The sequence below is a fragment of the Suricata suricatta genome, chromosome 13, assembly GCF_006229205.1.
Source record: "Suricata suricatta isolate VVHF042 chromosome 13, meerkat_22Aug2017_6uvM2_HiC, whole genome shotgun sequence".
In the NCBI taxonomy this organism is placed as follows: domain Eukaryota; kingdom Metazoa; phylum Chordata; class Mammalia; order Carnivora; family Herpestidae; genus Suricata; species Suricata suricatta.
This window is the reverse complement of record NC_043712.1, coordinates 7,656,023-7,667,850: the sequence shown is the minus strand read 5'-3', so window position 1 is coordinate 7,667,850 and position 11,828 is coordinate 7,656,023. Positions and strand designations below refer to the sequence as shown.

The 11,828-nt window shown below is 56.8% G+C and overlaps 1 protein-coding gene across 3 annotated transcripts; it reads left to right on the top strand.

The window, feature by feature from the left end:
- Positions 1–335: 335 nt before the first annotated feature.
- On the top strand, positions 336–9,255 carry SLC2A8 (solute carrier family 2 member 8). Of its 3 annotated transcripts, XM_029920803.1 has the most exons (10): positions 348–452; positions 550–712; positions 991–1,197; positions 2,567–2,666; positions 4,512–4,711; positions 5,423–5,566; positions 5,666–5,774; positions 6,438–6,611; positions 7,023–7,168; positions 8,650–9,255. In XM_029920803.1, the coding sequence occupies exons 1-10, from the start codon at positions 397–399 to the stop codon at positions 8,785–8,787; spliced, it is 1,437 nt and encodes a 478-aa protein (XP_029776663.1). In that variant the 5' UTR covers positions 348–396; the 3' UTR covers positions 8,788–9,255. The 3 variants fall into 3 exon arrangements, with proteins under 3 accessions (XP_029776665.1, XP_029776664.1, XP_029776663.1); XM_029920805.1 differs by lacking the exon at positions 7,023–7,168 and having other exon boundaries at positions 336–452; positions 8,650–8,735; XM_029920804.1 differs by lacking the exon at positions 6,438–6,611 and having other exon boundaries at positions 344–452.
- Positions 9,256–11,828: the final 2,573 nt, after the last annotated feature.

Sequence of the window (11,828 nt, the reverse complement as noted above, 5' to 3'; positions counted from 1 at the left end):
GGAGAAAATACAATCCCCGCCTTCCACCTTCATTGGCCAGCTCAGCTGGAGGCTGATCCCGCCTCTGGGTTCGCACCACACTCCTATTGGGTGGTTATAGTCCAGGCCCAGATGCAAACTCCGCCCCACCTAACCATTGGTGAGTTGTCTTAGGGGCGGTTCCAGTGAGCGACACCAACCGACTCTTTGCTCCCATTGGCCGGCTTTGATTTGGGGGTGGCTCCTAGCAGACGCTAACCCCGCCTTGCGTTCCCATTGGCCGTTCCCATCCCGCCCCAGAGCCGCCTCTCTCCACCCATTGGTCGGCTCTGCTGTGAGAGGCGGGTGCCGGCTGCACTCGCGGGACCCGTGACAGTTCAGGCAACAGAGCTGACCAAGCAGGCGTTGGCAGCAGACATGACGCCGGAGGACCAGGAGGAGACCCAGCCGCTCCTGGGGCCATCTGGCGGCAGGTGACTGGGTCGGGGGGGGACTCGGGCCTGGGGAGTGGCCTCGTCCCTACTGGGGTGCTCAGGCCGGCGCCGCTCACCGACCGTCCTGTCTCCGCAGCGCCCCCCTCAGCCGCCGGGTCTTCCTCGCCGCCTTTGCCGCCGCCCTGGGCCCGCTCACCTTCGGCTTCGCGCTCGGCTACAGCTCCCCCGCCATCCCGAGCCTGCGGCGCGCCGCGGGCCAGGCCCTGCGCCTCGACGACGACGCCGCCTCCTGGTTCGGGGTGAGGCCTCGGGCTGACCCTCCAGCTCTCCTGGGCCCCTCCTCCTCCTGCCCCACTCGCGAGGGGACCCCGCTCTTGCCTTGCTTCGGGCGGGCACTGAGACCCTCCTCCGGGTGCGTCTCGGCTCTCCTGCCAGGGGTCACCCTCCCCCTCCGACCGCCAGCCTGGGACCCCCATCCCCTTTCCGCTGAGGCTGCTGCCGGGGCTGGGGTTGAGGGCGAGGTCGGGCCGAGGCTCCCTGGCGCCCCCGCTTCATCCTGCGGTCGCCTCGCCCCCAGGCCATCGTGACCCTGGGCGCCGCGGCGGGGGGCGTGCTGGGCGGCTGGCTCGTGGACCGCGCCGGGCGCAAGCTGAGCCTGCTGCTCTGCACCGTGCCCTTCGTGGTCGGCTTTGCCGTCATCACTGCGGCCCAGAACGTGTGGATGCTGCTCGGGGGTCGCCTCCTAACCGGCGTGGCCTGCGGTATTGCCTCGCTCGTTGCTCCGGTGAGTGTCCCCCAGCCTCGCGCCCTGGGAAAGAGAAGGAGCAGACCTGGGGGCGTGTTTCTTCCTAGCTGTGGCCTCCTGGGTGCCTGGCACCGTCCCCTTTGCCACCTTTATCTTCCTTACCCCCGCAACGGGCCTTGGAAGGAGCCTCCGTTATCCTTGTTTACAGATGAAGTGAGCTACAGAAACTGAAGTCCTTTCTCCAGCCACAACTAGTCAGTGGTGAAACTACTAATTACTCGAACCCACTTCACCAGGCCTCTCTTTTGCTCTACAAATAAGATGCCACCTGTGGTTGGTTGCAGAAGCCTGCAGACCTTAGATCTCCCGTTGTCACTCAGACCATCGACTACAGTTTAGCAGGAAAATTCTGTTCTGGTTTGTCCTGGCAGCAAAGGCTGCTGGGCTCTGCTGGCTCCCCTTCACTTCTCAGGAACTAGTCCTCCGGCTGCTTCATCTCTTCTCTCTTCCCATTCCCTGACCCACCACTGTCCAGGCTGATTTTGTATACCTACGTGAAATCCCGGCTCTGCCCCTTACTGTGCCTCCGTTTCCTCCCCTGTAAAGTGGGGAATGACGGCATTGCCTCCCGCAGTGGTTGTCGGGACCGAGGGGGACTCTGCACACATAGCCCTGGCCTGGCTTGTGGAAGGGCTTGGACCAGGGAACTGCTGCCGGCCCTGGGCTTGATCAACGACCCCCACGTCAACCTGGCTGACTGGCTCCGAGCCCTCCCTGGTCATCCCTTTGCACCCGCCACTCACTTTTACCTGCATTGGCTGGGCAGCAGGCAGTAGCCAAGTTGAATTTTATGTTTTGGGTTTTGTTACTGGACAAAAACACACCCATCTTAGCCAGAGGCATGAGGTAATAAAATAACTGAGAAGCGTGGGCAACACGTTTCTGGCCCCGGAGCCCAAAGGAAGCAGTGGCCGTCAGTGGTAGCAACTGAGGCAGAGTTCTGGTTCCAGGGGCCCTGCTCCTTGGGTCCAAGGGTGGTCCTTGGACCGGCAGCCTGGGTGTCCTCTGAAGCAAGTCTGACAGGCAGAATCTTAGAGCTGCTGCATCAGAAGCTGCATTTATTAAGGGTAGTCATGCAATTGAATGAGTTTTGAGAAAGCTCTGTGCCCCCCCCCCATATACACACAGCAGCCACGTATATGCCCTTAGTCCCCGTAAAGCACCTGCTGCTGATCACTTGGAGAGGTGGGGAGGGATGGGGAGGCCTCGGCGATGTGGGACTTGCAACCACAGGCCCCCTGGCTTGCAGCAGCCCCAGCTGAGCTTCTCCTCAACTCTGAACAGCTGAGGCTCTTCAGTTTTAAGAACTCTTGGGCGCTAAGTAAGGCTTCCTCTGCATTGCCACCAGGTGTACATCTCTGAAATCGCCTACCCGGCCGTGCGGGGACTGCTCGGCTCCTGCGTGCAGCTGATGGTCGTCACGGGAATCCTCCTGGCCTACCTGGCAGGTACGCTTTTCACAGCATCTCTTTTGTCCCCTGTTCATGGCTGGGTGGCCATTCTGTAGCTGTAGAAACTGAAGTTCAGAGAGGCAAGGGACTTGCCCAAGGTCATACAGCCAGTGCCCGAGGTGCCGGGGTCTCACTCAGACCACCAACCTCCCTGAGCCCCTGGGATGCATAGGTCTTGTGAATAACTTCCAGGGAGAGCAGGAGAAGGGGATGTCCTCCTCTTCCAAGGGCAGAAGCCCATTCCCAGGGTGTGGGTAGGGCTGGCTGGCTAGGTCACTGTGCAGGGACAAACTAAAACAGCCCAGGAGTTGGAGGGCCCAAGCCTGTCTCTCAGAAATACTAGTACTAGATTTGCAGCTTGAAGGAGGAGGGTCCCAGGGAACCCGAGGGTCAGAGCTGGGGTCAGACATGCTAAGCTGGAAGGTTCTGGAGGCAGACATGTTTTCACCAGAACTGAGATAGAAAGAGGCTTCATACCTGATAGTTCCACATTAGGGGACACTCTCTGGCTGTGTCACACTGCCCCAGGGAGCCTCACTTCCCCTGTCTTTAAGTGGAGATAACCCCACCAAGGCTGTTGAGGGACTAAATTGACACATGAAAGGCAGCAGGCCAGGGGCGCCTGGGTGGCTCAGTTGGTTAAGTGTCTGGCTTTGGCTCAGGTCATGATCTCACAGTTTGTGGGTTTGAGCCCCGCGTCAGGCTCTGTGCTGACAGCTAGCTCAGAGCCTGGAGTCAGCTTCAGATTCTGTGTCTCCCTCTCTCTCTGACCCTCCTCTGCTCACGCTGTCTCTCTCTCTCTCAAAAATAAATAAAAGACCAAAAAAATTATTTTGAAAGGCAGCAGGCCCCAAATGAGAATTGTTAAGGAATGGCCTGAGACCCCTTGGGGAATGGGGGCCTCAGGAGGCTGACGGGCAGTGCCAGGGCCCAGAGCCTGTGCCGCCTGGTTCTTCAGAGTGGACAACATGCCGGTCTGAGGTCTTTCATTTTTACCCACTTAGCATCCAGACTCTAATTCAGACACACAGAGTACCAACGCCCCTGCCAAGTACAGACACATTTGGGACAGACACGTGGGTGTCAAAATGCCTACAGAATTACCTCCAGTTCATCACAACCTGCACTTTCACTGGTCAATTTCTGTGACTGTCAATCCGCTGGTGTTCAGGGAAAAGTCTCTCCGGCTCCGTCCCCCTTCCTCTCCGGAGAAGCCCACCTTGCCTGCTTCTCTGTGGCCTTCCAGAGTCCGTGCATGTATGAGGACTATGCATATTTATTCTCCCACCCCTCCCTTCTAGAAAGAAAAGCAAGTGCCTCATTCATTTTTGATTGCCACGTAAATACTCACCGAGCAGATGTGGTATAATGCGCACAGCGGCTCTTCTGCAATGCGTATCAACAACAGTTGATCCCAATAGTATTTATTTTAATTTTTTTAATGTTTATCTTTTTTTGAGAGAGAGAGAGAGAGAGAGAGAGAGACAGAGAGAGAGAGAGAGAATGAGCAGGGGAGGGTCAGAGAGAGAGGGAGACGCAGAAACCGAAGCAGGTTCCAGGCTCTGAGCTGTCAGTACAGACCCCGACACGGGGCTCGAACCCACGAACCGTGAGATCATGACCTGAGCCAAAGTCTGGCCATTAGCCGACTGAGCCGTCCGGGTGCCCCAATCACAACAGTATTAGGAACAAACACGAGCAAGGGCAGTAGCCACGTGGAGGTAGTGAGCACCCCCCCCCCCATTTAAGCTGAGTCCCGGGGGTTGGTGAGAGGACAGGCACTCCCTGATAAGGCCCAGACTGGCCCGCTTGGCGCTGACATCTGGCCCCCCCACCCCCCAGGCTGGGTACTGGAGTGGCGCTGGCTGGCTGTGCTGGGCTGTGTGCCCGCCGCCTTCATGCTGCTGCTTATGTGCTTCATGCCCGAGACCCCGCGCTTCCTGCTGACCCAGCACAGGCGCCAGGAGGCCATGGCCGCTATGCAGTTCCTGTGGGGCTCCGAGCACATCTGGGAGGAGCCCCCTGTGGGGGCTGAGCACCAGGTGAGGGGCTGGGAGCCAGAACCGGGGTGGGCAGGAAATGACGAGGTATGGCCCCTCTGCAGCCAGGGGAGGCTAGCACAGCCTGTCCCCAAGGCTGCGCAGACACACACGGGGAGGGGAGGCACAAGTGGTGGCATTGTCCTAAGTGTGAGCAAGCAAAGAACAGCTGGAGCGCCACGACTTGGCTGGGCCCTAGCCTTGATCTTACTGTCCCAGAAAGGGAAGGAGCCAGCTGGCTCGGAAGGAAATGCAGGCGCAGACTTGAGGAATGGGATTTTTAAATGGGATACTGCAGGGCAGTGGAGAAGACTGAGTCTCTGCTATCTGGCCTTCCCATCCTTAAGCCTTCCTTTCTTCACCTGGAAGATGGGAGTCCCAGCACGTGGTGCCTGGTGGTGGGAGGGACTCAGTGGTGGCAAAAGAGGCACCCGGCACAGGCCCAGGTCCAAGGCTGGCGGGATCCTGGAACCCTGGCTCTGTGCCCATGTGACCTCTTTGTAGTTCCCCCAGCAAATCCAGAAAGGGCACAGAGAGGGAAGGACCTTACAGATGGAGAGGCTAAAGTAGTGCCGGGACTTGTCTTGGGCCTGAGGCCCAGGTGATAAGAAGCTGAGCCTCACTCCCTCCAGCATTTAGGACGGGGGCTCAAAGCCAGCAGGCCCCTCGGGAGGGGGTGGGGAGATGCACTGACACCAGCCTATGTCTGAGCAGGGTTTCCGCCTGGTCCAGCTGAGGCTTCCTAGCATCTACAAGCCCTTCATCATCGGCGTTTCACTGATGGCCTTCCAGCAGCTGTCAGGGATCAATGCTGTCATGTTCTATGCAGAGACCATCTTCGAGAAGGCCAAGTTCAAGGTAAAGAGGCCTCCACCCTGGCCTGCCTCATCCGGATGCTGTGAGGATGGGGCCTGGTCCTGGGGTCTCTGCCTGACCCGCCTCGGCCCATCTCCCCAGGACAGCAGCCTAGCCTCGGTCATCGTGGGCACCATCCAGGTGCTCTTCACGGCCATGGCGGCGCTCATCATGGACAAAGCTGGGCGGAGGCTGCTCCTGACCTTATCAGGTGAGCCCCAAGGGCAAGGGCTCAGCCCTTTGAAAGTGGGGTGGCGCAGACCAGGGTCCCCACCACAGACGGGAGGGGCTTTGCCAAGGCCACCACACCGTGACAGGAAAAGGCCAGCCGAGCACCCCGGAGAACGAGGCTGAGATTCAGGGGAGACCTCACTTGAGTGCTCCAGACCAGGCCTGCACTAACAGACCCTCATGGTGAGCCTCCAGCGGGCGCCATCAGGGCCCCAATTTACAGTGAGAAAACTGAGGACCAAGCAGGGGAAGTGACTCAGAAGCCAGAGGTCTTCTGGGGGGAAGTGACTTCACGTCTCTGAACCTCAGTTTCCTCTGTATGAAATTGGGGCAATGGGCCATTGTGAGGATCCAGAGATGATCCGCACAGGGGTGAAAACCATGCTGCCATCACCGTTAGCCTCCTGCTGCTCCGCCCGGGAGACGCTGCCGCCGGGGGCTTCTTGGAGTTGGCTCCAGTTTGAGGCGCAAGCCGGGGCCGGCCCGGGCTGGGTGCTGCCGGCCTGGGCTCCCAGGTACGGCTCACCGCCCTCTCAGAGACACCCAGGCCACATCACTGTGGCTGCACTGCACTGCGCGCCCGGTGCCCGGGCTGCGGCCCGCCTCTCCCAGAGCCCCGCGCACTGCCCCCTGCCGTCCGCAGGTGTGATCATGGTGTTCAGCACCAGTGCCTTTGGCGCCTACTTCAAGCTGACCCAGGGTGGCCCCAGCAACTCCTCACACGTCCAGCTCCTGACACCCATCTCCATGGAGCCCGCCAGTGCCAGCGTGGGGTTGGCCTGGCTGGCAGTGGGCAGCATGTGCCTCTTCATCGCTGGTGAGAGGGGGCCCATGGGGAAGTTGGGCGGGGAGGCCTCTGGGGACATCCTGTCACTGCCAGGTTCCTGCGGCTCCCAACAAGTCCAGGCCTACCAGGCCTTGCCTCCCTGTCCCATAGGTCCCGGGCCTCTGCGTTTATGGCTCTGATTAAGGCCCCGGGCACTGAGCTAAGCCCTTCTCTGCTCCCTTCACTTATTTCCCAAACAGCCCTCTAAGGGGGCCCCACCATGACCCGATTCTACAGAGGAAAGCCTGATACTAAGAAGTAGAGGGACTGGCCCAAGACACTGCTGGAGGAAGGCGCAGAGCTGGGGGGCCCTGACTGGACACTGCAAGGCTTTGGCCCAGGGGTCTGCGGCCAGCCAAGGGGTCTACCCTAGGGGCTCTGATGCCTGTCTTGCTTCCACAGGTTTTGCTGTGGGCTGGGGGCCCATTCCCTGGCTCCTCATGTCTGAGATCTTCCCTCTTCACGTCAAGGGCCTGGCCACAGGTGTGTGTGTCCTCACGAACTGGTTCATGGCCTTCGTGGTGACGAAAGAGTTCAGCAGCGTCATGGTAAGGGCAGGCTGAGGGCCTCTCCCTCACGTAGTCAGTGGGGAGCGCGTTTGAGAACTCCTCTTACTGCAGAAGACTCAAGATCAGTGGCTGAGGCCCCGCCTCCTGGGCCACCGGCCACATTGGTCAGGGATGAAGGGAAGACAGATGGGCCAGGAAAGGTGCAGAACACGGGCTGTGACCTCTCAGGAGCCTCCCGGCTATTGTGGCAGAAGAAAAGCAGGCTACAGCTTCCACCATTGGACAGTGGGGATGTGGGCCAGGATCTCGGGCTGTGCGGGAAGAGCCCCGGCTTTGGTGTTGACAAGCCTGGGCTCTAGCCCCACCTCGACCACTTCCCACTGTGTGACCTCGGGTGTGCCGCTCACCTTCTCTGAACCAGCTTCCTTGGCTGAAGATGGAGGAGGGTGACGGCACCTTCCTCTCAGGGTTGTGGGAACATCAGTTCATTTTACAACTTGGCTACTTTTGCACGGATGGCCTGACGCAGACATGGACCCTGCCTCGGGGGCTCCCCAGCCGATAGGGGAGGCTGGTTCTGGAGCAGATAAGCCACCTGTCCAGGCATCCATGCCGCCCCAGGTCTCCTGTACATATGGAACCAGAGACAGCAATGACAGCAGTGAATGCGGTGGACAGGGTGCCCTGTGGGTGGCTGAGGCTGGGCTGGCAGCGGACAGCAGAGGGAGAACAAACCGCCGGGAGGCCGGGGGGTGTGGGGGAGGGCAGGCCATGAGAGGCACAGACGCCTGGGGTTGGCATCGAGTCTCTGCAGGGCCTGGGTCTCAGGCAGTCTGCCCTGGGGAAACGCACCCGGAAGACCGGGGCAAAGTCTTAGCGTGGAAAGGACTCGCTGGGAGCTGTGCAGAGGGACCAGCAACAAAGGAGCGGGGAGGCGGTCAAGGGCCTAACAGTGACCCAGGAGTGTCTGGTGTCCCAGAGTTTGAGGGTTGGGGGGCTAGGTCACTGGGTCCCAGAGGAAGAGGAGCTGACAAGGGAGAGGCCTTTGGTTGTGGCACCTGGGAGGTCACCGGGTCTGCCCTGGGTGACCAGGCTCCGAGCAAAGGGAAGTGCTCCCTCTTCCCTCCAGGCTAGTGGGCCTGAGTGACCTACATGCTCACACTGCCCCAGCTCAGCCTGGGGCACCAAGAAGAGCCTCCTCTGAGGGGCAGGGCCAAAGCACAGTGTAGCGAGTAGATCTGGGGGTCCTGGGGGCAGCCACGGCGGGTGGGAACCCAGCTGTCCCTTGACAGTGGGTGTCTGATCTTGGGTCAGGCACTTCATGGCCATGGGTGTCAGCTTCCCAGCCACCCAGCAGCCACACCCTGCTCGGTACTTGGTGCAGACTTCTGGATGGAAGGCCCAGACCCTCCTCCACACCCCGAGCCTGGGCGGGCTGGTGGGTGGGTGTAGCCGGGGCCTTGGCTCAGGGTCCGTGAGGGCTCCTGGCCTGTCCACACCACCCTTCCTTCTCTTTCCAGGAGGTGCTCAGGCCCTATGGTGCCTTCTGGCTTGCCTCCGCCTTCTGCATCTTCAGTGTCCTTTTCACTCTGTCCTGTGTCCCTGAAACCAAAGGAAAGACTTTGGAGCAAATCACAGCCCATTTTGAGGGGCGATGACAACCCGTTCTCTCCAGTGGCTGCACTCCTAGCAGGGTCAGCTTTGGGCTTCAGTGGGGACAGAGCCGCCTGTGACTCCAAGCTGGGCCTCAGCCAGAGCCTGGAGCCCATGCCTGTCCCCAGGGAGCTGGAATGGAGGAGCCTTGTCTTCCGGGGCCCCTCCTTCCTGCCCAGCTCTCTACAGCCCAGTGAACCATGGGTACGAGCTTCCCAGCCCCGGGGTCCAGTTCCCGCCGCCACCCTGCAACTCAGGAAGAAGGAACTCCGTGGAGGGACTTTGCCGCCCTGTGGTCCATGGTCCACGGGCCACCTCCTCCTCGCCGCCAGAGCAACAGCAGAGGAGGGGGCCTCTCGGCTTCTCGTTTTCTGGAGATGCTTTTGGGTGGTGACCCCTGGTCTCTCCTCTCACGTGGCTGCATCAGGAAGGAACTTTGTTTGCCAAATAAACATGTGACTCAGAAAACCAGGCCATGGCTTCTTTGTGTGAAATGCAGTTTGAGAAGGACATTTTCCCATCCCTTCCGGATACCAGGCCTCGCCACGAACGTCTATTGATTTACTTTTTCTCGTGGTCAGCCGGGCTTCCTCTTGGCACTTGGACGTCATTTCCGGCTCCTTCGTCCTTGGGCTCAGTGTCCGGGGTCATCAGTCGTCAGATCTTATTAACACCACCACATCTCTTCTAGTGACTTGATTGGAGTCACAAGTCTCTTACAAATTACTCTTATCATCCACTGTATAAGTAATACATGTTTATTGTAGGAAAATTGGAAAACACAGGTTTATTTTGTGTAATGATTTTTATAGCCCTCAGCACTTTACAAATATTAACTCATTTCTTTGGATAAGCGATACAGTAATTATGTACAGCTGCACCTTTCCAGAGGTAACTTCTTTTGAGAATTTCGTTCTATCCTGGGGCGCCTGGGTGGCAAAGACGATTAAGCCTCCGACTCTCGATTTTGGCTTGGGTCACGATCTCGTTGTTTAGGTGTTCGAACCCCACATCGGGCTCTCTTTTGTGAGCCCAGCAGAGCTGTGACTCAGTCAGTTGAATGTCTGACTCAGTTTCGGCTCAAGTCATGATCGCAGGGTTGTGAAGTCCCCACTTGGGATTCTCTCTCTTTCCCTCTCTCCCCTGCTTGTGTTCTCTCTCTCTCTCAAATTAAAAAAAAAATTTTTTTTAAAGGAATTTGATTCTGTTCCGAAAGCTCTCCCTGCCAACATCCATCCTTTCCAGCACCATGACATGTATCCCTGAGGAACATATTTTTACTTTTTTTTAATGTTTATTAACACTATTTTGAGAGACAGAATGTGTGCACACGCAAGTTGGGGAGGGGCAGAGAAAGAGAGGGAGAGACAATCCCAAGCAGGCTCTGCGCCCAGGGCTCAATCTCATCACTGTGAGATCATGACCGGAGCTGAAATCAAGAGTTGGACACTCAACCAACCTGAGCCACCCAGGTACCCCCATATTTTCACTCTTAAAAATAGACTTTACTGGGGCACCTAGATGACTCAGTTGGTTGAGCGTCCAGCTTCAGTTCAGGTCATGATCTCACAGTTCGTGGGTTTGAGCCCCACGTCGGGCTCTGTGCTGACAGCTCAGAGCCTGGAGCCTGCTTTGGATTCTGTGTCTCCCTCTCTCTCTGACCCTCCCCTGTTTATGCTGTCTCTCTCTCTCTCAAAAATAAATAAAAAACATTAAAAAATTTTTTTAATCCAGGCAAAGAAAATTAAAAAAAAGACTTTACTAAGGCATTGTTTATATGCCCTCAAAGTCAACAACCAGAGATAGAAAACATTGCTGACTGAGGCGGAGTTACACAGCCACGTACCCATCACCGCAATCAAGATACAGGACATTTTTATCAGCTCAAAATGTTTCCCTCGTGTCCCTTTGCAGTCTCCTCCCTACAATTTTGCTTTTTCTAAGATTTTTTTTTAAATGTATGTTTTGAGGGAGAGAGAGAGAGAGAAAGAGCATGCACGCACCTGTGGGGGAAGAGGCAGTGAGAGAGGGAGAGAGAGAATCCCAAGCTGGCTTGTGGGGCTCCATCCTATGACCCGTGAGATCATGACCTGAGCTGAAATCAAGAGTCGGGTGCTTAACAAACTGAGGCACCCAGGCGCTCCTCCTCTTCTAGACTTTTACAAAAATCCTATCATTTTGTAGTATTTTGAGGCTGGCTTCTCTGAGTTAGCAGAACGCTTTTAGGATTCATCCATGCTGGGTGCATCAGCGTCCTTTTTACTGCTGAGTAGGGTCCCATCATGCATTTGGACCAGTTCCGATTTGGGGCGATCGTGAAGAAAGCCACTGTGAGCACTTGCACACATCTCTGCACGGAGAGGAACTACCGGGCCATTAGGTAAGTTGGTTTCACTGTGGCAAGAAGCTGCCGGACTGCTTTCCAAAGCGGTGGTACCATTTGGCACTCCCGTCAGCAGCGTCCGGGAGTTCCGGCTGTTCCACACCCTCAACAACACTCCGTATGCACTGTTAGGGGTAAGAGTATTTGCACATTTGTACCTTTTTGAAAATTGTCTTCTATTCTCTGATTTCCTCCAGAAATCCTTCTCTCTTATGCTGCTGTTTTATCTCAGGTATCTGGTGAGCTTTGGTTGTCCATATTTAGGAATGAAATATGAAGGGGTTTTAATTGCAGGGGCTGGCATGTGCCCCCCACGCCTGCACCTGTACTCAGTTCTGTTATGGTTTTTTACGTCTTTATACATCGTCACTGTCATTCCAGTGGGAACTCGAGGAAGAGGAAGGGGCAATGCGTAAGTTCTGTCCACCTGCTTGAAATGAAAGCTTTCTTTGTTCTTTTAACGATGATGTAGTATTTGTTTGCCATTGGAATCACAGTGTGCAGCAAAGAGCAGGTGCTTACATATTTGTTAAGTTCAACAAATTAAGAGGATCTTTTGTGTAAACGTCAGAACTTAAAGCAGCCTCACATTGCTCCGCGTTTAGATTGTTCTAGTGTTCTGCTTATTGATAACTCTGCTATTACATAGAGAGTCAGAGGAGG